Source organism: Orbicella franksi, chromosome 14 (genome assembly GCF_964199315.1).
Source record: "Orbicella franksi chromosome 14, jaOrbFran1.1, whole genome shotgun sequence".
Lineage (NCBI taxonomy): Eukaryota > Metazoa > Cnidaria > Anthozoa > Scleractinia > Merulinidae > Orbicella > Orbicella franksi.
In genome coordinates this window covers 1,746,172-1,770,550 of record NC_138158.1, presented here as the reverse complement: position 1 = coordinate 1,770,550, position 24,379 = coordinate 1,746,172, and the positions used below count along the sequence as shown (strand labels likewise).

The window sequence follows — 24,379 nt, the reverse complement described above, 5'->3', positions numbered from 1 at the left end:
GAGCCATGACTCACATGTTAGGGATTATATTTCCATCAAATGTTTAAGAGACGGGGTTCTAATACCTAGAGATGAAATATGCGTTCGAAAAGCATTTAAGGTTACATTGTTTGGAAAATAGCGAAAGCATTCCTAAAAAGTTATTGGCGTGTGGAAATCCATAGTTATGCGTGCTTCTAAGTAAGTCTTGATTCGTAAACCATATTACATTTGTGTTGTTTAGTTCTGCATGTGCGCAAATGATATTTTCCGGTTGCGTGCGGGGTTAGAAAGCTAGTGATTGCAGCAGTTGTATAAAATCAAAAAGGGAAACAAATTGGCAGTGTACTTCTAGCGAGGGAATTGGCAGCAGGAGATTCTGTAGTGAATTGGAAGACAGCTTCAGCCCGCCGGGAAATACGCAGTCGTTTCGGTGGGAAACTGGGAAATGGAAACAGTCCTTTCCACCATTCCCGCCCCAGACCTTCGTTTTCTGAACTAGGTAACACACGAAGCCATCAGGCATGCGCAAAAAAGAGTAGCTCTGGGGGACGCTCTGGGGTCGAGAATGTCCTTTCCAATGGAAGGTTTTCAAATGCTGTCAAATGGTGCACACCCATCCCTTCTCATTTTGTTTGCTGGTTTTCTACACAAATGGTAAGCGCTCAAGATATCTAAAGTCGCTTCTTATAGTTTCAAACTCACTGAGCAAGTTTCAAACTCGCTGAGAAATAACGATTTCTCTGTAACCGTCTAGGCGTCCGAGAAACTTAAAACCTGGACTTGAATAAGTCGAAAAAGAAACTTCAATCATAAATCTTTTATTTTTTTCACTCATTTCCTTTCATTGCATATTACGCGCATGCTTTTTGTGCTCCTTTCCCATTCCGCTGACAGTTAAGACCCAGACGGCGGGCTGGACGCCTGTGGTCTAGCTGCAAAACAAAATGCAAAATCATTTTATTTAACTGATAATCAATAACTTTATTATATCTCAGCTGGTCTGCACACTGTGATTGATCAGTTTAGCGGGCCGTATTCTACTGTACGGCCCGCTATATTTTAAAGCTGTTTTTGTTGCCAAAACGTTTCGTTATTTATCGCCAAGTCTTCTTAAATTTTATAGCAAGTAGAAGTTTAAAGCTTTCCTTTACTTTAAATTGTGTACTAAAACGTGCTTACGACTTAACAACGATTTCATATTGACTCGTTTTGCTTCCGACGTGCGTCAGAAATTTGAAGCCGTTGCGCGTGAAAATAATTTGTTCCCGAAACCATCAGACACACAGTAGAGATATAATAGCTATGTTACTAACCTCGTCTTCTCGGTCCGTACTATAAGTTACTGATCCTCGTTTTTTCCCCTTCGATTTATGGCCCAAGCGCTTCGCGCTTGGGCCATAACTAACAGTACGGTCCGTAACTTACAGTACGGCCCTCGAACTCGGTAAGTAAGAGGTATGTTTGTCTTGAGTCGAAATTTAATCAGCTTAAAGCATTATACAGCTACCTTTCCTTGAAACTATTATTAGTCCGAGACTGCTTTATTTACTCAGTTTATGTTATACAATTTATCTTTAGCCGCCAAATTTCCTCTAGGTAGATGAAAAACGCGAGACCAATACACAGTGGAAATGAAAAGAAAAAAAATAGGACTTGAATTAAGTAGTAATATCAATTCTGTCTTCGAAGTACTGTCATAATTTTTTTATCAATATTTTCATGGTAATTTATACCGCTAGCTAGGAAAATTAAAACCCAAACTGGCTGTATTCGAGAAGTGAAGCGTGTTCCCATAACAACTTGAGTCTCGCAAGGTCTCATACCAATGGCTTGATACCCTTTGAGAGGACAATAGAAAACACAACAGAAACAATGCCCCTACCCCCAAAACAATAACAGCTGCTAGCAAGGAAAAAATATTACAAGCTTACGAGAGCTACCACACTTCTGACAACAAGAACAAAAAGTAAATACTATTTTGAATAGTTTCAAGTCAGCTGATCTTAACCTACCTCGATAATTATTTAGAGTCCATGCACTAATCTTTTCATTGAACACTGCAGTTGCCGTTTCCTCTCCCTTTGTAATCTTTACCTGATACACAAGCAAAATAAATATTACTCGACGACGCTTGGAATTTATAAAACGGGGTAACGGCAATAATGCAGTGTTAGTTTAGTGCTAGTAGATCATAGAGCAGATCACTTACTTTGGTTTTAAATTACCACGATAAATAAGTAGCTTAAAATAGCGAAGCGACAATTTCTGGTCCGGAGGATCATTTGCGGTACAATTTGGGGATGATTTGCAGTTCCGGGATCATTTGCGGGCCTGCACAACTCGTTCGCACAGATTTTCCCGCGCTTCGGGCCGGTTACACGCGTCTGCTTCGAGTATTGATTGGTTAATTGGACTGTCTACCTCCTTCATGATTGGTCAGAGGGATGTCATCGGTTTTGGTTTTACAACACGCAATTGAAAACCGCTCTAAGTGTTAACCTTTGTAGGGAAACATTACTTCAAGTGCCAGTGACTGAACTCTTTACACTACGTCACTAAAAATACTTTTACCGGAAATATCACTGTACCTCTTTAAGAGTCCAATCAACTGTTGTCGATGGTTTTACCAGAATCCACTCCATGGTACCCACGTTAATATCCCTGAAACTGGCGCTGATGACGAGTTGGTTGCTAAAGAGAGTAAACAAGTGAAAACAAGCGATAGGAACCGGTTTTTACAGATTTTCCCTCCGTGTAATAAGTAAGTAAGTAGGTAAGTAAGACTTTATTTTACGAGGGTAACATTTGACAGTAATAAAACTGATAACCTAATGGCCCTCAAAAATAAAATTTGAAAAAGAAAGAAATAGTAACAATCGTAACAATGTTAAAAATAATTAAAATAAAATAATTAAGCCTATATACATCGTAAAATATTTATAAAATGTGATTATTTACTTTTACGTGAGTAAAAGTATTTTGTAATCGTGAGAGAGATAAATTGACGAGAGTAATCGTTGGGAATTTTGGAAAGGAAGCCCAGTTCTCGACCCCGGTACTACTCGTTTTAAAATCGCCGACCATGTGACCAAAAGAAACGGAGGCTCTGGAGATGAGAATGACGAAGCCCTAAGAGGAACCGGAATCGCGCTTTGTGGGCGCGGATGCAATTTTTTTACATAGATAAATAAATAAATATCTTAATTGATCACTCTCCCAATGGGGCTTTTCAGGGCCATAGAAACCAAATGATGAAATAAATAATGCATATAAACATAGCATGGTTAAAAATCCCAACTGAAAAAAAGGCAGCCACTTGAAGTTTTCAAAGCGTGGCCCAAGAGTTGAACAAGGGCATACCGAGAAACAACTCTAGCTTAGTGGTCAGAGCGGAACTTGAACCTGCGACCTCCGATTTCGATTCTTTTTTCAACTCCGGCGCCATAACCAATCGGCCACGCTGCCTCCCCCCTTCTTCACCTATAAAAGGTATCAGTTCTCTCTGAGATATCATTCCAGACGTATTGTGTTTCCAGCTGCCAGGATAAACATTGGTCATTTTATGAAACATGTTAAGCTATACCAAACCACGAGTTTTATCCACAAACGGGTGCGATGATAACCCCCTAGGTCTCCCCCCCCCCCGACCGGGGCCCCGCCAGCTCGGCTGAAGACATGATGAACATTTCATACCCTTCTGTTGCTTTGTTGGTCAAGTGTTTAAATTTAGTTTCTTTGCCATCTTCTCCTTCAATGCTAACAACCATTGAGAGAATATTTTTAGCCTCTGTGTCCGATCCATAAACTTTGACCGAGTAGGAAACTGTTGAAATAAACAGCATTAGGGTTAGGGTTAGCCCTAACAGGCTTCACATTTATCTCTTCTAGAATAATACGTATATGCATGGACGCGTGTAGATATGGAACTTCGAGCTGCGCTCACTCGTGAGATATATAGAGGATATTACACGGTGGCGAGAAGATATGAATTTTATATTATACACTAACGAATTTAAAACAATTTCTAAAAGAGAAACTTGATATCTTTGAAATCATCGATATCTTCACTAGTGAGGATATGGAAAATACGCCACTCGAGTCCCGGATGTGGTTTCGTACGAATTTTACGAGTGGTGTATTTTCCAGTTAAACACTCGTGTCGATATAATAAAAAGTTAAATACGAGAATACAAATTCCATATCCATAATTCCAAATTCCATAAAAATAACGACGTTTTTGACGATTTTTGGAAGATTTCCGACCAGTTTCCGAAATTTTACAAGTATTCTCCAAATGATTTATATTTTTCGCATTTATTTATATTTTATATTTTTTTGCGTCATTCCCATTCTACTTACCGTATGGATTAAGCCAGGCTCTAGCTGCAAAGTAAAATACGTGATAAGTTTATTAAATTGACTTCATAAAGCTGTTTGTGTTACACTTTAATATCATAATGCCCAACTGCCGCTATTATTACTCAGTGCGGTCAAGAGAGCATGAATAGGAGAATTATTCTCCCACACTCACGTGAGCCTTCTCTGATGAAGGCTCGATTTTCGCCGCTCTCTCGAGTCTGGTCTACGTTGCTCCGCGAGAAGAGACGGCTGGACGCGTGAGCGGCAACTTTCGGGGGCGGACCGTATAATGAACAAGCAATAAATTAGCAAGCGTACAATTTTGAGAGAATTTTTTATTCCTTAATTGCACTCGCTTTCATATGATTACCGTATGCTAATAACAGATTTCGGAAAATTATCGTAGGGCATTGGGAATCGTAAGGCATATATCAAAGATGTGCAAAAAGTATTATTGCGAAATTAAAAGCGTACTGTCAGAAAAGTTCAAATATGACGTGAAGAACGGTCTCTTCTATTTTGAGGTAGTATCTTAGTATTACATTTGGGCAAGGACAGAAAAGAGACTTTCTAAAGGGGAAAAAAAATACGGCAGCTTAGTCTTTTTCGTTCTTATTTTTTTTTTTTTCACGGTGTTCTTTCATTTTTTTCTTTAGTTATTTTTTTTTTCTGGTTTTGTAGGCCGTTTACTGGTCTATGGGTGCGTTGGAAAGTTTTAGCTTGAATAAGGTCCAGTTCTAAGAGTACGCATGGGCATTAGATTTCTAAATTAAATATTATATGATTTCCCAGTTGTTGTAAAATTTTGCCATTAGGACTTACTGGAATACCAGCGGATGCTTGACGGCCATGCTGGAATGGTTTCCTTGAACACTGCAGTTCGCGTTTCGTCTCCCTTTGTAACCTTCACCTGATACAAAAGGAAACCAAATATTCTATAAGTGACACGTTCTTGGCATTTGAGTAGGGTAAAGGTTAAGTCTGCATACGAGCCAGATGGCCCAGATGGCCAGAGCTTATCCCGGTTTCTGTAGCATGAAGCGACTAGGAATATTTCTACTTCCCTCCGGATGGGATGCTAGTCCATCGCAGGGTTACCCCCAGCATTAAACTCGCCAGTACACATTTGTACACCTAGGTGGAGAGAGGCACCTTGAGAGTAAAGTGTCTTACCGAAGAACACAACACAATGTCTCCGAACTAAGTCTCGAAGCCGATCCGGAGTCGAGCGCATTACTCATAAGACCACCGCGCCTCCACAAGTAGCACAACATTAATGGCTAGTTTAGAGCTAGATGTTTGTATTACTTTTACTGCAGATACCAGGCCTAAAAATGCGCATATTTTCCGTTTGTTTGTCGATACAAACCAGTCTTTCACCCACGGTGGCAAACTTAAGTAAGCAAACGAGTAATTAAGTAACTAGGCAGGTAGATAGATAGAGGTAGATAGCTAAGTGAGGAAGTATTGTATTGTAGGTAATTTATGTTTTGTTTGTTCAAACCTGAATTTTTTTCAGGCTTTAATTCACAATTAGCTTAAGTTGTGTGCATAACTGCGATGATCAGCCATGTCTTCATAATTTTCTCCGCAGTTCAAATATACTGATGATATTTCATATATTCACTTGTATTCTTCATCATCTAAGGGTATATTACGAACTCACAATAATTATGATCAGCTCCCAGTTGGCTTGATAGCGCAGTTGCTAGAGCACTGCACCGGTGTCGCAGAGATCATGGGTTCAAATCCCGTTCAAGCCTGACTTTTTTTTAGGCTTTAAATAATTTCACAGTTGCTTAAGTTTTGTATATAACTGCGATGATCAATCATGTCTTCATATATATTTCTTCGCAGTTCTAATATATGATCCTTCATGTATTCACTTGTAAATTACATCGCTGTACCTCGTTAAGGGTCCAGGTACCACTTCCGAAAAAGGTGTCTTGGACTCTTCTTGGTTTTATCTCAATCCTCTTCACAGTGCCCACATCAAGATCATAGAACTCTGATACAATCACGTTTAGGCTACTAAAATAATAAAACGATTGACGAAGTCATCGATATTCTAAAATTTTTTCTGTCTGCTGGAAGTTCAGAGAACTTCCATATCTAAGCAGTCTCCATTGAAGGCATTCCGGGTTGAACGGGTCCAATATAGAGTAGGGTATTCATTTTAAGGTCAGGTCTGAAATTCATGTTTTGGTCTGAATTAGGGTAAACGTTTCAACAAACGCACCGCACATCCCCGCCTGAGGCTCTCGGAATGCCCTCACGGTTTTGCCTTCTACTGCTTGGAACCATTAGTTCTCTCCTGAGAGGGAAGTTGTTGCCAGAAACCCACCCTACCAAAACGGCTGCATCAGATATCAGAGTCACCAGTATCTCAACGGAACCTGACATTCGAGGAGAACAGATCTAGACGCACTTATAAAAAATCTTAGAAACGATGTAAAAACTGTTCAATCGCTGTACTTTGACATAAAAACTGTTATACCGAACTACTGGGATTTAACAATTTTGACATCGTTTCTAAGACTTCTTTTTGACTGGGTCTTAGAAGGAAACGGAATCGCGTTTTGTGGACACGGGTCGATTTCATTTTCGTCCTTACGACGATTATCAGTTGAGAAACACGCGACGAAAGTTTGGTGACCAGGTTTTAACGTTCAACTTGCGTTAGTGTCCTGGGCAACTGGTTCCGTTTCCATTGGCAACTTGTCGACCTTTGACGTCACTGGCAGCAAAGCACATTGTCAACATTGAAAACGTGGAAAATTGTCAATGGCAACACCGTAATTCTAAGTCCAAAACTTCGTCACCAAAGCTCCATCGCGCCTTACTCAACTGATAATCGTAGTAAGAAATACCAATTCTTTCTGCGAAGTCGTTGCAAACACATTTTGTTCGAAACATTACACCCTAAAAGGTGCTAGAATAACTATATCTCTAATCTCTATCGATAAAAGGGTAAACGACACAAAGCTACCAAAGATGACTACGAAAAGGTGTGCAAAGCACTCTCGTCACTGGTACATGTCCCCCCGGACCCTGAAAACAGAGCAACACAAAGGATAATATATCATACTTTTCCCTGACTAGTGTTGTCTCGTGCAAGACATGATCCGCTGTTTTTTGTTTCCCTTGTCCTTTAATCCTTACAGTCAGTTCGTAGTCACTCCTTGCATTGGAGTCCGGAGTGTAAACCTTCACTGTGTACTTAACTATCGAAAAAAAAGGCAAAGCTGTTATGAAATTTTTTAGTTGGCGTATTGAAACTAGCTTAAGTCCACATACATCTCTTTTATGTTGGCATTATTAAACTGGAAGCTACTCGCCAGGCCCTGTTTTTAATTATGCTGAATTTTTGTATTAAATATTTATCAATTATTCACGAGTACGCATTGCATTGGATAGCCAACGAGGAACTTCAAATCATCTCATATCCAAAAAGCGCGCGTGAAATAGTTTGTTTTACTAAAAACGCCTCCAAAATATAAAAACCTAAGATACTATATAAAAAAAGAATGCTGTTAAATGTAGAGCATGGTATAATGGCTCACATACCATGATGGCTAAGCCATTGAAAACTTTAAATTGCATTATCCAATGATCATTTTCTAATTTGTTTATTAAAAACTGGATCATTGGATAATGCATTTCAAGAGTTTTCAATGGCTCAGCCATCATGGTATAGATACCTCTTACTAAGCGAGTTCGAGGTCCATACTGTAAGTTACGGACCGAATTTTTTCCCCATTGATATATGGCCCAAGCGCGAAGCGCGCGGGCCACAAATGGAAGGGGAAAAAACGAGGATCCGTTACTTACAATACGGACCAACAAGACGAAGTTAGTAAGATATTTATTATATCTCTGTGTGTCTGACGTGTTCGGGAAAGGTATCTATTCACGCAGAACGGCTTCAAATTTCTGACGCACCTCGAAAGCAAAGCAAGCCAATTTGAAATCGTTGTTAAGTGACTCTTAAGTCGTCAGCAGGTTTTAATACCAAATTTCAGAAGTTAAAGAACGTTTTAAACTATTACTTGCTATAAACTGCAACTTTAAATTTTAGCGAGCCGTACAGTAGAATACGGCCCGCTAAATTGACCAATCACAGCGCTTACTTACTGAAAGATATAATAAGAGCCATTATACCATGCTTTACAAATATGGTAAGCGTACGCACAACTTTTAGAGGCGTTCCTATTTTTATAGGTTTCTATATTTTGGTGGCGTTTTTAGTAAAACAAATTTTTTCACTCACACTTTTGGGATATACAACAACAACAACAACAATTTATATCTACTACTGTAAACAACTAAAAGAATTTACAAGATTATATAAATAAATAAATAAATAAATAAATAAATAAATAAACAGTACAGTACATACAGTAGTGGGACACCCAAAATATGAGATGATTATGTATGCACTGTAGGCATAAAGGTGTGTTTATTACATGGCTTAATTTTTTCCAAATTGGGTATAGTTTTATTGCGAACGAAAACGGTAGGTGACCTGCTAAGGTAAAGAGGAAGACCACAAGGGTGTATTTACCTTAACATCTGTTAACTCATTTCGGGTTTCAAGAAAATGAATGAAGCTGCAACGTCTTAAGTGACGCGAATTACCTTTTAAGGCACTGTCAGGGACTGAATAACATTTTGCCCTGAATTTTGGTCAAGATTTGGAAAACTGGGCGGCACATCCCCATCTACCAATAATTCCAAGGAGTATTCCTATTTTGCCACCACAGACTCCCCCCAACCCTCCCGACCCACCAAGAAGAGAGATAACTCATGAAGGCCATTGCAGTGTACTTGCCAATAAGGATGCATTCCTTTGGGATAATTCTGGTCAGGATCAATGATCCAAGATCACTTGTATCAGGATGCATTTAAAGACTATAAATCCTTTATCAGAGTGGAATCATCGGGTCCTTTGATCCACCAAGATCCGAGTGATCTTGGACAATTGTTCCGTGATCGAGAAGATCCCAAAAGAACGCACCCTTGTATAAATGGTATAGAGAGATAAAGTTCTTATTCTCTTTTTTCCAACTGCTCATAATTCACTCTGTTTGCTCCCTAATTTTCCATAAATTATTATTTTAAAATACTCTTGGGAGGTCTGCGTATTCTCAGGAACATTTTGCAACAGTAGTTGATCCAAAATTTTGGGGGCAAACAGGGCAAACAGAGTGAATTACGGGGGATTGTAAAAATAGAGAATGAATTAAATAACATTCTTACCAAGGCAGCCAACCAATCGTTTCACGCGAAATGCCAGGAGATCCGCGATGTTGTTGTAACTGGTGACCCTCGCCGCATTTGTATCTATGACGTTATCTGGCTCAGAGACGATGCCTTTCAGCTGTTGTATTCGTGATGCTTTCTCAGCGTTGTGAATAAGGACACCAATCATATTGATGCTGTTGTCTTCTTTCAACGACCTTGCTGTTTGCTCGAGTGTGGAGGTGTCCATAATGTCACCATTCTCATTCTGTGCGTTCCCGTCTGAGAATATGACTAGAATCTTGAACATTGCGGACGATTTATTAACACTGACATTTTGAACAAAAGTCTTTGGAATTTAAGACCTGCTGTCTTGCAGTGAGTTTCTGGTTTTGTATTTATATAACTGAGGCCAGGGACCCGTTTCTCCAAAGGCCCGGAAACTTTTCGGGCCCGCAAAGCCATTTTTAGTTTATCGGTATTTAAAGACAGAGAGTTGTATACGCCTGAAACTTCTTGTGTGACGAGAACCTCTGTTCATAGTAAGAATTTGTGCATAAAACAACTCTGTAGTCATAAGGTTCGAGATTTTGCTACGGCTTTTCGCGTGGAAAAACTTTTTGGGACCTTCGAGAAACGGGCCCTTGGTTTTTATTTTCCCCAAATTTTCTATCTTCTTGATATCAATTCTGATAAAAGTCAGAGATAACGCAGATAACCTGAATTTGTTGATCACACAGTCAGACCAAAACAGAAAATAGCCAAAAGTAAAAACTCACCTTTGCCGTATCGTCTTTTCTGTCGTCAGGACGCTTTTCAAACTGTTTCAAAACCATTTTACTCAAGGCAAGGTTTAACAGGTTAAGGCCGCTTCCTCCGTGTTGGTATTCGTTGTCCATGTAATTTACTGTTGCATCTGCGTTTCCAAAACAACTCATTCGCCGCGACGTAGCGTACTTTGCCACAGCAAACTTGAAGTCAGATGACACACTGCGTAGTTTAGGCATTATTTTTTTCAATACGGTTTTAATGTTTCCAACTGTCTTTGAGGAAGTACCTTGACTGTCTTGAATCAGAAAAATCACATCCGTCTTGTCCATGCAAAAGTAAACTCCTGTAATTAGACAACGTTGTTTTATTTTTATTTTTTCGCGGCTTTCAAGTTGACATATTCCTCTGTGAAGGCGTGATATGTTTATAAATCTTTAGTAGGCGAAAACTCGCACTCGTTTTTTGCGAGAATCCCTTCTCTTTAAATGAATTAATAGGGTATGCAGATTTGACGGTTTTCCATGAAATTTGGTCAGAACATTCACTGATAGATATGGAACAAAAGCGTGTCGGCAAATTCCTTTATTTTAAATACTTTCCCCGTAGCGGCCTTTAACGTAACAGGTTACGCGAATTTTTCGATCGCCGAATTTGACAGATCTATAAAAAGATAACCAATAGAAATAAAAGAAAATGCTGACGCGTTTTTGGAGATTGAAGCTTTGTGATTAACACTGCACAGTTATTTTGCATGAACGATCGCATTTGATACCCGATTAATTCGCCGGAACGTCAGTCGGTCATTTTGGAGTTGACGGCCTCTGCCGTCTTTGGAAAGCAAAATCCAAAACAAACCATAATTTTATCGAATTTTACATTTTATAACCCTTCTGTTGATATATAGTTTGTGGGGGTTTCCTTGAAAACAGCGCGCGTACAAATTTTTTTCTGGAGGACTCCCGCGAAGGTTTGAAGTAACCTTAAAAATACCTAAGACTAAAAAAAAAAGAATAAGCACACTATGAGAAGTAAAATATACTTATACCAAGCAAGATAACTTAAGTTTATAGTCGAACACAGCAACACTAGAGGCATTTTTAATTTCAGTGTTGAGAGAAGTAGCTAATTTAGGGCCTTGAAGAGTCTGAAGACGGAGTGAGAATTTCTTTTCATTTGCTCCACGGTAAGGCAAACGGAAAATTCTTACTTATCATATTATATTTATGTACGTTTATTGAAACTTTCAGGAAGGCGATTTTTGCGAAGGTACATAACTTTACCCATTTAAAATTTGATGATGTTTTCAAATTATAGGATTGGTGTGTGCATTAAAAGTATAAGGGTGTATTCTACCCGTTTCATTGCTTTTTCAGACAAAAGCTACAACTGCAAAGTATTATTTGCCGCGACTTTTTTTAACAATGGAAACTGCAAGGATCTGAATAACGACAAATTTCGCCCTCAAATCGAAAATCCCTTTGTAAAATTCCGAGGAGTGTTCCTGAATTGCTACTTCTCTCCCCCCCCCCCCCCCTCCCCAACCCCCCTGTACTGGGAGAAACGTACCCAAGAAGGCCATTTTAATTTATTTGCCAGTCCTATACAAAGAGATAAAAAGAGAAAGTTCCAACTGAAAAGAGTAGCTTCTTACCATAAGAACAAGCGAATTCCTTTATTTGGGTTGCTAGGAGATCTGCGACCTTGTCAAGGTAAGCAGAAAAATCGGCTTCTATAGCGTCATCTGGTTCAGTGACGATGCCTTTTAACTCTTGTATTCGTGGTGTTTTCTCAGTGTTGGGAATAAGGACACCAGCTATTTTGATGTTGTTATCGACTCTCAAAACTTTGGCTGTTTTGTCAAGCATGAAGGTGTCCATGATGTCTCCATTCTCATCCACCGTGTTCCCGTCTGAGAATATGACTAGAATCTTCAAAATTAAAAAACAAGTTTGTAAATAAGAAGAACGAAAAACAGGATTGACAATTTGAATAATAGACTTTGGAATTTGTTGCTTGCTATCTTGCAGTATGTTTCCTTCTCTCATCCTTTGTCGTCCCTATACCAATTTTGATGAAAGTGAGAGATAATGCAGATAACTTGAATTTGTTGGTCACACAGTTTAGACCAAGTGGGAAAAATGCCAAAAAGAAATCTCACCTTTGCCGTGTCCGTTTTTCTGTCGCCACGACGCTTGTCAAACTGTTTCAATACCATTTTGCTTAGCGCAAGTTTTAAACGGTTACGACCGCTTCCTCCATGCTGGTATTCGTTGTTCATGTAACTGATTGTTTCCTCTGCGCTTCCGAAACAACTCATTCGCCGTGAAGTAGCGTACTTTGCCAGAGCAAATTTGAAGTCAGTTGACTCACTGCTGAGTTGATTCAGCATTCTTTTCACCACGGTTTTGATGTGTTTAACTGTCGCCGAGGAAATACCTTGACTGTCTTGGATCAGAATAATCACGTCCGCCTTGGTGTTGCAAACAGGACTCTCTGTAATTAGACATTATTAGCAGATCAAGTGAACAGGTTTAAACATGGCATAAATGTTGACTGAACTTTCCCGCACTCATTCGGTCTCTATAGCATACCAAAAGTCTACTAAGAAACAGAGAAAAAATATATTCATAATTTCGAATGAATTACGATGCAAATCACTTAGTCCTGGAACTAAAATGTTACCTGTGATATTGCATTGCTGATGTGAGATGTTGGCAGTATCAATCTCACTTTTATAGTGTCCCATACATCGAACCATCTCCATGTCGCAAAGACATACAGCATGCCTGCACTTCTTCTCTTTCATAAGTCTTGCAGAATATTCACTCACTGGAGCTGTGTTGACAATTGCAAGGTACATCTCACTAAACAGGTAAACCAGTTAAGCAGGGTTGTTCCAGATTAAGCTAAACCGGGTTTAGCGAGAATTTTGATTTAAGTTTTCTAACTTTTCGATAAGGTATTCTGTTTATGTTGTTTGTCATGCAGTTTTAAGCTTGGGTAATCTCAAAATACACAAACCATGAAAAGTGAAAAACAATTTTATTTCAGAAAAGTTACTACTTCGGTTAAATTTTAATCCTAGGTTAGCGTAAACCGGCTTTCGAACAACCCTCCCTGTCGAGTTTAGTTATTACTGATGGATCATGCATTGTTTCACAAAACTCGCTTGACTATTTAACAATTATTCCATGAAACCGCGTTGGATATGAAGTGATAAATAACCAACGAGCGCGTAGCGCGAGTTGGTTATGATCACTTCATATCCAACAAGGTCGAATGGAATAATTGTTTTAGTATATTCTTAATCGGGTTTTTGCCGCCGATTTTTATTTCAACAATTTTACAGAGCGGAAAATTTTTAAACTTGGCGCACTGTTTTCCATATAAGGTAAAACTCCGACTAATGGCTCATAGTCGGAGTTTTTGAGCCAATCAGAGAGCTAGAAATGCAATAGTCGGAGCTGAGAATATACTAATATCTATTAACGGGCAAATGGTTAAAGAAGGGATAAGGGGCCCCTTTCTCTAAAGTCCCGATAGTCACCGGTCCCGAAAAGCTGTTTTTTGTTTCCCGTGTTTTCATTGGAGATCTAGATATTAATAGAATTAAAATTCAAACAATAGAAAAATCACTGAAAAAACGAAATAAAAATAAAATGAAATAGACTGGTTTTTGAGCTAAAACTTGCCCTACAATTCCGGAACTAAAAACAATATGAAGCATAGACCACTCCTCTTTAGGGTACTTCTGGAATATTGTTTTGAAAAGTTTATTTCATTCGCCCTCGTTTATAAGCCATATATACACACGATAGCTCCGAGATAAATTTCTCTCAACTCAAGCAGTGAAGTGCGAGCCGTACGTAATCATACCCCGTTTAACAACAATTTCATTTAGGTGTTCTTCTTTATTACTTTTAACGAATACTTTTTCTCAGAATGAAAAATCCATTTTATCCTGAACAAACCTTTCGAACACAACAATAATTCATCAAGTTTAGAGACAGAAAATCATGGTCGGGACGGTTGGTTTGAATGTCTGATCTTAATTAGCATAGATTTTACGATTTTATTTCTCCGTTTTCTCCTTAGTTCTAGTTTCCATTAAGAAGGTATATCAAACACTCAAGACAGTGTTTGACAACATTTTCAAACACCTCGAAGCTCTAAAAACGTACTCCGCTACGCGTCGTATTTTCAACTAACTTCTCGGTGTTTGGAAATGTGGTCAAACAATGTCTTGAGTGTTTGATATGTTACTCACAACACTTGTTGGTATCTTTGTCGTAGAGGAATTTTTTCGCCTTATACCTAAGTCCTCCGACAACATCACACTTGTCCGGATCTTTATCAAGGTCTTTCTCACAAAAATCGTGAACTTTGCAGCAGCTGATGAAAATAACCAACTAAATTATGAGCGAGAAAAAGGAACAAGAGGGTAACAGAAACTATGGGGGAAGCAAGCTAAAAGGAAGGGAAGGAAACAGAAGAAAAAAAGCATATTAATCATAAATGGAAATATATGATACAGAAATGATTAATTTACAAACCGTGAAGTTAGACAGACGCCGGTAAATATTTTTCGGCGCTTAAAGGAAAACGTCAGGGTTTTCATATAATTTGTAACATGCTTGCATATGCTTTTAGTAGTCAGCACCAGTAAAAGCAAAAAAAGCAGGGAATTTTATTGCAATTCCTTCTGCGAAAATGCCTTAGATCTGGCAGAGTAGTTCTAATAATTTAGTTTCCTTCGCGCAAGTTTTTAAATTAAGACAAAATATACCAATTTGCAAAAAACAAAGAAATTAATTGTACAACCCCTACTTTATTTCGTGTTTCAAATTTTAATCAGACCAGATCTTTATGTTCATGTATATTTAGAAACTTTTTGGAAGATCTGATCGAAAGAGTTTCAGACTAATCTAACCTGCTACACCCTGCAAAATATCAAGCTCTATGAAGGAGATATAATTTACTCTAAAAGCGTCGTTGCTTTTTGAGTCTCGTTTGTTCTCTAAGGTCTTTTGTTAAGACTTCATTGTAAGTCCAATTCTCGAATACATTATAGGATTTTAGGACTTAAATTTCAAGATGCGTTGGTAGTTTTAATTCTCAATTTTAAGTTGTAAGAATTGATCTAATTGTAATACGCTTTTGACTATTTTTATAGAAAAAGCTCGATATAAGTAATAAATGTTATTGTTATTGTTATTGTTATTGTTATGGTGTGGAGGAAGTCCATACTTACTAATCAAAGTTGTCCACGTATTTTCCATGTCCACGTGGACCACACCAACAACCGTAAGTGAACAGATTGCAAACATTAGTTCTCCCTGTCGCTCTTTTTACCAATTTTTCCACTAGAAGATACCTTGGTTTCTCGGGTAAACCAGGACATGCTCTTCTCTCTCCTCTCCCTTCTGAAAAATATTATTTAACAATTCTGTTCCAGAGTCGATTCCTTTGTTTTTTTGAAGAAAGCTGATTTAAGAGTTTTCGCCAGAAGATTTTTGATTTGAAATCTGAAATATATGAATTTCAAGAGAATCGGATAGTAAGTGAGTAACTTTATTTGCTTGTCAAATGCATCAAGCGCGATAGGCGTTACTTAGGGACAAGCTGTAGAAATAACGAAAAAGTACTAAAAACGTACACTGGCTACTAGACAGTTAATAAACATGCTAATAGGATACTTCAACATACTAAAAATTACTAAAAATTGCTAAAAACTTACACCAGCTACGATATAGTTACTAAAAATACCAATAAAATACTTCAATATACACTAATGTGAAGATTTTTAAAAATACTAACAAATGAATGCTAACAATATTATAAAATTGGTGATAATATAAAAATGCGTATATAAAAGTGTATGTAACTAACTGTTACATACAACACATGTTTGACAGCCGCTGGACTCTAATAATGTTAGGTCGTTTCTTGTTTCTCTAAACAGAAAAGGTCTAAAAGTTCTTCTTTCGGACACTAACTAAATCACATTTCTCTTTCATCTAATATAGCATTTTATGAAAGAAAAGTGATCAGAAAAAGATAGTTTTCGGTTTTTGAAATGAAAAGAAATCAAGATTTTACTCTGTTTTTCCTGACATTAGCTGATATGTTTCAAACGGAAAAGACATCATAGATGAAAATCACTTACACATAATGGTAAATTACTACGTAAAAGAAGAACGTATCTTTAGTGAGAATATCTGCAAAACATTTCGGTTCAGTCACAGTGGAAAATTAAAATCTGAGTCGTACTCCAAGCACAAAAATGGCACATTAAAACAAAATATCAGCTGGCCAGCCTGGCTTGCAGAAACCATGAAGACTTACCCTCTGTCAGACTTGTTTCTTTTAGTCGATTATGTTTGATAGACGATGCTCGACCTTGAAAAAGAAACCTTTTCGTATTAAAAATTTTGTAACGTATTTATCCCTAAATGCGAGGTGAAGCAGGAATGTTCAATATTTGTAAAACCGTTAAAGGACTAAAAAATAAATAAAAAGATTGTAAAAACAGCAGAGTAACAGCAATCTTTAAGAAGGAAACCAATTTTTTTCATTTTACAAAACATGTTTCGACATTCCTATGTCATCTTCAGTTGTAAATGTTCGACGGTTGTACATTTGAATTTTCATCTTTTGTAAAATGAAAAACGTTGTTCTCTTCTTAAAAATAAAAAGATAAATTTGTTGATCTACTAACTAAAGCAACCGACTAAGTGCTACCCATGTGGAGGAAAGTCACGATAAATAGTTTGAAGGGGCAAATGGCAGCACAAAGGTGGCTCAGTGGTAATGCATTATTAACAATTTCCTACACCATTTTAGGCTCTGTACCGCTTATTACAAGCGCACAAAACTCTTATAAGTCATGTTTTTTACCATCTGAAACATATTACTCCAGAAAAAATTTTAATTGAAAGATATCTTAATGGAAAACACAAATTCCAAATTAATTAAATAAAAAATAGTTGGGATTTTGTGTGGTAATCTTAGTTTTTCTCCTTTCATAGAACTTGAGATTTTACGAACATAATTCGCAAGTTAGATCGGCCCGAATTTCTTCAATAAAATCTTCGAAATATTTTTTAATAGACATATGCATCAAATTATAAAAAAAGGAAGTAAGATCTTTTATTTTAAGACGATGAGATTAAAAACATCGCATGCTTTAGGGGTCATGTGTAACTAACTAATACTTAATTAACCTACAAGTTAAAGCGGATGAAATATGCTTAATCAGACTTAAAAACCAATAAAATAATTTTATAATTTAAAATAATTTAAAATAGTTTACCATACCATAACGTAAACTCATTAGAAGGATTGCCCATCCCACCAAAACGGCGGAGACAATCTTCATCTCTGTGCTGTGTAAAGAAACATGATACACGCCTTGTGACCTCCCGGTACAGTGTCAAATAGATATATTTATGTTTGATACAAATTTCTGCGGCGGTAAGTTACACAGCTTATGCTGTAGTATAATATCGCTATACTGACGCGAGTTCTAACATAACAATGCTAAGATATATGTTTTTCACAGCGTAATGATATCTCGATAACAAAGAGTTAAACGTTAAACTGATGATTTAGGAAGATGGCTGGCAAGAGTTTTTAGCACTTTTCAAACAGCGTTTTCGAGTCCGTGCACAAAGTTTTTCACTATACGATACGGACCGGCCCTGAGCCGGTAAATAACTTATTTATTCCCCCCTCTCTCTTATCGCTTTATCACAAAATTATGGGACCTTCGAAGCAATCGCCACAAGGTATTTTTTCATAACTACATGACTGAGGCGCAGTTAGAGCCCATTGGTGAAATGATATCTAAGTGTGCTACTCGCACTAAATTCATTTACTTTAGATTAGCGGTGACTTGTTAGCTTCAAGAAAAACTTATACGAAGTTTCGTGGCCGCACTGTGATTTGAAGCTTCCGATGTTGATGCTGATGTACTCTGTTCTGACCACAGGACATCGCGTGTCTGTCTTGACCTTTAAGGTACTTTTCATAAATTGCCACCGTAACACAAAGAAATAATCTGCAAGTGTTTCTTCCATATCTAGAGCGAGTTAAGCTGAAGTCTTTTATGTCAAACTGGGAAACCTTTTATTCTTACTATTTCTAAACTGTTATAGTCAGAAAGTGAATCATCTACTCGAGTTAGTGCGTCAGTGGATGAGATATTGATATTTCTAAAGGATAATTATCACTTTGATTTGATTTGTAGAAAGGTGTAAAACTATACTGAAAAAGAAATATAACTTTATGAAAGAATCCAAATTGGGACATACCTTTGGCTAAAAACGGAAAATATCAATTTGTATCATAAGGTCCTCCGTTGGCGATGTGTTCCTGCGAGTCTTCTAAGCTCGTAAAATATAAAGCCAGTTCACAGAAAATAACCATATTATCAGGTGACTGCCAAAAAACACCCCACACCCTTAATTTTTAATGATGTGAAATGTAAATAAACAGTAAGCATCAAACTTGAACCTGCAAAACGAAGCAGGAAAAATATTTTGAAGGATCCGAATTCCTGCTTTTTGTTGAATGTTTTTTTGATGAAATAAGCTCTAAACGACGAGAATTTCAGCACGTTTTATTTCTCGAACGCTCTTCTAGACAAAAATTACTTTCTAAATGTCAATTTCTCTGAAATGTGGGGATCGACAATTATGAATATAATCACCTTTCCGAAATACTATTGAACTTTCCGTAACCAACTACTCAAAATGTCAAGCCTAGGTAGTCGCTCAAGGGAGGTGGTCGCTTACGAGAGATTAGACAATATTGGGTCACAACTTTGCCTCCTTAGCATATGGTAACTGAAGAGACTTACCCGAAGCTTTAAATGTTTTATTCGTGTGAAAAGTCAATTTCGAGAAAAATCCGGTACTTGCCATTGAGAATTTCCGTCTCTTGTACAACCCGGAATGCGATAATGTCCCAACACCTTATTATCCATTTTCGGCTCTATTATCTGTCAAGTGGTCGCTTCCGGGAGGTTGAAAACTAAAGAAAATTTCAAACTTTTAGCTCTGAAAGTGGTCGCGGTCGCTTACGAGAGGTGTTCGGTTACAAGAGGTTCCAAATATAATGATTTGACGAAGAAACTCTTAGTATTTTGGAATTCTGGTCGCTGAGGAGAGGTGGTTGCTTACGAGAGGTGGCTGTAACCGGAGGTTCGACCGTAGTCAAATTAGTACGAAAAACAATGTTTCATGACATTCCTAAACTTAGACAGTTGAAAGTCAAATGCGCAGCGGAGTATTTTTTAACGAAATAGAAGTAAAAAGAAAGTAAACGGAGAAAAAAAAATCATAAAAAATAAATGCTAATGAAGGCAAGATATCTAAAAAACCGTAACAATTAGTAATTCTTTTGTTTAATTTGAGAAAATGTTACGATTGATACACAGTACCGCTCGATCAAACATTTTGTATATAAGAACTTATGGAATTCAGTTTAGTTCAAAAGAAACAGCTAATTCATGATTTGTTGAGTCTGGCGTCCATGCTTTTATTGACCAAAAACGAAATATATTGACCTGTTAAGAGTACAAGAACCTGCTTAATTCACGCCTACCTAGTACATATGAGCCACGAAACGCTCAATCGAATACTAATCATATATTTTTAAAATAAATAAACCTTTTAACTGAACAGACTGCGACAAGAAGGGAATAAACGTCTAGTGTAATTACGTTATTATTTAAGGGAGAAGAATTTAAATTAAAGGGTCTCAACTCGTTTAAAAAATTAACGACTTTTCCCTGAACAGACTACTCTCTTTACTGAGTAGTTGGTCCTACTGCACGCAGCGTGAAAAGACGCGAACCTAGCCAAGCATATTGTGTCAAACGTGTAAACAATTATGTCACCTGTAAACAATTTCTTGTGGGGCCAGAAAGAGTCCTGTATTCTTCTGCACCTTTGTGTAAGTCTAGAATATAAATTTGTTTAGTACACCGTAGTAATTTTCAGTCTTGAAGTCGAGAAACCTACGGTAGATTTTCCAAGGTAAGTTGCAGGTCTAACGAATCCCTCAGCATTTGCGTTTTTGATGTTCAACTATTATCTACTTTTAATTTGTTAACTTTGTTTTATTTAACTTGGATTGATCTATCGGTGTCTAGTGGAATACCGTGATACTTTTAACTAGCATAACTTGAAAATTAGGAAAGAAAGATGTAGACATGTTTTTCGTCTAATTTTAACTTGTTCTTTTTCAGGTTGAAGATGAAGTCAGTGGTGCCATTCAAGTTCATTTTGATGTTCTTTCTTATTTCACATGTACCAAGAGGTTGGTTTTCTCGAATTGTTCTTTATTGATTTAAATGTTACTGAGAATTTCGAATGATGCATATGAAACTCAGTTATTCACATAAATCCAACTGTTACAGTCAATGTAACTGGGGCGTGAACAAAGCGATTGCCGTCCATTACATGAATTCCAGTTCAAGTAAAGAATTTGAGTTAAAATATCGAATTACTAGATCTGACTTACTAGTTTAAGACTGACCGCCATTAGAAAGATTTACCGATATTTTCTGGTTGCCAATAAAAATTCTTTTACTCATCCTTGTTGGTTATCAGATGACTGTAACCATCTCAAGTGTTACCTTTATTGTCTCGAATCCGAAGCACGCTCGACAAATAATTGATAATTATAAGTCGGTTTCCTTTTGAGACTTTCCAAAACTTGTGTTACATCGTGAATGTAATCTCCAACCTGAAACAGAGCAAATAATGTTAAGTATTTTACCTGTTCGAAAACGAGAAAAGGATCTAAACGAATGCTTCTATCCATACATTATGTTAGGAGGATATTCCAAAATTTATATTCCAAACTATACCAATGTACCAACTGCACCAGTTACGGGAGGGTGAAGAAGTCAGTCGGATGACCGACAAAATTGACCGAAGTTCCTGCCTTATTGGTTTTCCACATATTTTCATTCTATCTGGCACACAAAATGTTACTGACTTCAATTCTTCTTGTGGATTTCCAAAAACATTTGTACGTGATTTGTATGTGTGTACATGTTTAATTTTAGATTTTGATATTTGAAGGCGACTCTAAATTTCTTTTCCTTTTAAGTCTGTTCTTGATTGTTGGAAGAAATGCATGGACGAGTTGATTATAAAACAAGTTAAATTAAGAAAACTATCATATAGAATGAATAAAATAATGTGTTTATTCGTTAATTACCTTTCTGTAATTTTTTTTGCTCGGAGCACAATGTCGCCTCGCTCCGTATGAAAAACTTTCGTTCTTGAGGTCAAATTCAACCAAGCTAACCAGTAAGCTCTCGACTAAAGATTCAAAGATGCAACCAACCACCCTCCAAAGTGAGTGTTAAATGTAGAAATCACATCGACTGGGAAAAAATTCCGAGTTAATTTTTGCGAGCCGATGTGATTTCTACATTTAATACTCACTTTGGAGGGTGGTTGGTTGCATCTTTGATATGCTTTAAATGTGACTGCGTGATATACTTAGAGAGTTCATATGCGCCAATTCAACATTTGGCTGTGTGACCGCGCGATGCGGTTTCAGACAGAGGCCCTCATTTCACCCTTGCTCAACATAGAGTCTCCAGTAGCTCAGTGGTAAGAGCGTCCGGTCTAGATCACGGAGGGTCGTGGGTTCAAATCCCATCTGGAACTCGGAATTTTTTTCCGAATCGATGTGATTACTACGATTAAAGATTCGTCCGATAAAATAGTAATCTGTGAAGTACTATTTCTTGTTAGATAAAGATATTTGAATTTCATGGCAAGTAAAGACAGCAAAGAAGTTTAATTCAATTACAGCTTACCTTTCGTGTATTCAAATCGCGCGCCATTTTGAACTTGACCCGCGCACGTCAACGGTGACTAACAAATGAGCCTTGGGAAGACTTCCTTATATAGCGCGCCTTCGTGTTTAAGGTTACACCAGGCGATAAATGTAGCTTAATTTTGTTCCTTAAGTTTGTTTTGTTAAGATAATCTCTCTCAACTTATTTTGAGGTCACTTCCAGCTTCAGAAATCCCAGGAGGATCTAGAAATAGCGAATCACACGACGCGAATATTACCCACGTGCTCAACCCAGAAGGCTTTGCACGTATTTTTATCCTCCACGAAAACATCTACGCAAGCGCGTGGACGGCGTGGTATCATACGCGGAGGAACTGGGTACAAATATCTAAAATTAACTTGAATGAGACTATCCAGGGGAGATGACTCCTTATCCTCTCTCGTGGGAGGTCATTTATAATGACCGTCTCCATTGCCCGGGTTTCGATTCTAATGATAGGTGTGCGTAGTAAAAAATTGAGAAACCTTTTCACGGGTTTTGATGCCATCATGTTTGGGGGGGGGGGGTGGGGACAAATAAGGAAAAAAAATATCGTAAATGTGTGGGAAAAATAGAGAATCTAATCTCTAACAGGTAACGAAAAATTTGAGTTTTGAAATATTTATGAATTAAAAACAAGAGATATTAGGTAAACGAACTTACTTCTCAAATTTGAGGGAAATTTGTCTGTAACGCCGAATCAGGATTCCTTGGAAAATTTACATAAACTTGCATGAAAACTTTGAAAAAAGAAACCCGTCGCCCTATGTTCTTCAAATTTGATCAAAAGGACCTTCCGCTGGGTATCTTTTCTTTGTAACTCATAAAATCTTCAGAACGTCAATCACGCTCAAATTATTGGGCATCGAGCTTTTTCCCATACATTTAATTTAATTTTTGCTGTGTTTTTACAGTTAATTCTTGTTTCTAATTAAAGTTCTAATGACCATGTGGTGAAATTTTCCAGCTGTGGACTGTAGTGCCAGCAATGTAAACAACTGCTACACTTTTCATGACGTTGACAGTACCTGGAACGAAGCCCGTGACGCGTGCCGTGACATGGGAGCTCACCTAGTTACCATGGAAACGACAGACGAGTGGAACAAAGTTAAGGGCTTCCTCGCAGATAAAGTGACGGAAACTGGTAGTTACACTCACTATTACATTGGACTCCGTAAAGAAAGTGGAACGTGGAAATGGACTGAGGCAGGATCGCCTGGTGTCACTGTGGCCACAGATGACAGCCGCTGGCAGAGCGGTCAGCCTAATGATGATTCAAGGGAAGTTTGTGGCGAAATCTGGTATCCCAGTTCAGGGACCCAAGGGCATTTTAATAATGTCATGTGCAATAGAAAAGATGCGGGTCAAGGAATAACGGCAACACGTGGATACATCTGTGAAAACTATTAAATCAAACCGAGATTAACTGAGTTAACCTGATCAGTTAAATGTTGAAATCAGTATAAAAGGGAGTAAATTTTAAGCTTAATAAAGCAAGCTGAATAACAATAAACAAAAGAGTTTTGATTTCTGTGTTTATTTTTTTTTCCCTTGGCCAAAGAGAAAGCGGTGTATGTGTCAAATTTTTGCCATGGAAGGAAAGATCAAGCATTCTATCGCCATGGTCCTGTTTTTCCTTGCAAATTTCCATGTATATGTTGAATGAAAAGATACTCGCTTTATTGATATCTCAGACGGAGAACGACTGAGGGAGTTGTTTATTTTGTTCTCGCTAGTGTTCAGAGTTCTCCAGTTCTCGCATAGCTCTGCCGCATCGGGAATCATGCGCTTATCAGTACAATAGAACATGGCTTTGGCAACTCTATCGACCAATCAGGGCGTGCTTAGTATCTTAGTTATTTTATAAAGGTAAATTACTATAAACAACTTTTACTATTATGTCTTAAAAGGCAAAAATTTAATAGTCAAACAATCCATTCTTTCAAGTACTACCATTTATCCTTTATTTTTGATTCTTTACTCTCATGACAATTTATGTGCATCTTTTTTTTTATGCTATTCTGTTCTGCTGTTCCTATTCCGCTTCCCTGTTTTTCACGCTTTGGATTTGGTGCCCTGCTTTTTGCAGATCTCCTGCAAAACGAAATGCGAAACCATTTTATCTAACTGAAAATTAAGAGCTGTTTATCTTATTGCGAAATT

The 24,379-nt window shown here is 37.6% G+C and overlaps 2 protein-coding genes and 1 non-coding gene across 3 annotated transcripts; 2 read left to right on the top strand and 1 right to left on the bottom strand.

Annotated features, from left to right (window-relative positions):
* Positions 1 to 1,773: 1,773 nt before the first annotated feature.
* LOC145467822 (uncharacterized) lies at positions 1,774 to 18,739 on the bottom strand. The gene is made up of 17 exons (XM_081451433.1): positions 18,666 to 18,739; positions 17,671 to 17,738; positions 16,699 to 16,752; positions 15,605 to 15,776; positions 14,621 to 14,745; positions 13,036 to 13,188; positions 12,512 to 12,846; positions 12,005 to 12,281; positions 10,362 to 10,696; positions 9,601 to 9,883; positions 7,430 to 7,565; positions 6,249 to 6,372; positions 5,164 to 5,251; positions 4,342 to 4,365; positions 3,676 to 3,805; positions 2,571 to 2,673; positions 1,774 to 2,076 (listed from the first exon to the last, which is right to left on the bottom strand). Exons 2-17 carry the CDS (start codon positions 17,729 to 17,731, stop codon positions 1,885 to 1,887), a joined length of 2,592 nt encoding a protein of 863 aa, XP_081307559.1. The 5' UTR covers positions 17,732 to 17,738; positions 18,666 to 18,739; the 3' UTR covers positions 1,774 to 1,884.
* Positions 18,740 to 20,611: 1,872 nt separating this feature from the next.
* Positions 20,612 to 23,962, top strand: LOC145468524 (perlucin-like protein). Its single transcript, XM_081452261.1, has 2 exons — positions 20,612 to 20,676; positions 23,184 to 23,962. The coding sequence occupies exons 1-2, from the start codon at positions 20,613 to 20,615 to the stop codon at positions 23,624 to 23,626; spliced, it is 507 nt and encodes a 168-aa protein (XP_081308387.1). The 5' UTR covers position 20,612; the 3' UTR covers positions 23,627 to 23,962.
* Positions 21,969 to 22,043, top strand: Trnal-uag (transfer RNA leucine (anticodon UAG)). Its single transcript has one exon. It is a non-coding gene; the product is annotated as a tRNA-Leu (tRNA).
* Positions 23,963 to 24,379: the final 417 nt, after the last annotated feature.

Bases quoted from the DNA above. Each gene is read 5' to 3' on its own strand.
- LOC145467822 (XM_081451433.1), bottom strand. From the start codon at position 17,731: ATGAAGATTGTCTCCGCCGTTTTGGTGGGATGGGCAATCCTTCTAATG. The intron at 13,189-14,620 runs GTGAGTAACATA...TTGTCAACACAG, and splicing joins CAAAGATACCAACAAGTGTT to CTCCAGTGAGTGAATATTCT. The intron at 5,252-6,248 runs GTACAGCGATGT...CTTTTGTATCAG, and splicing joins GTACCTGGACCCTTAACGAG to GTGAAGGTTACAAAGGGAGA.
- LOC145468524 (XM_081452261.1), top strand. From the start codon at position 20,613: ATGAAGTCAGTGGTGCCATTCAAGTTCATTTTGATGTTCTTTCTTATT. The intron at 20,677-23,183 runs GTTGGTTTTCTC...GAAATTTTCCAG, and splicing joins TATTTCACATGTACCAAGAG to CTGTGGACTGTAGTGCCAGC.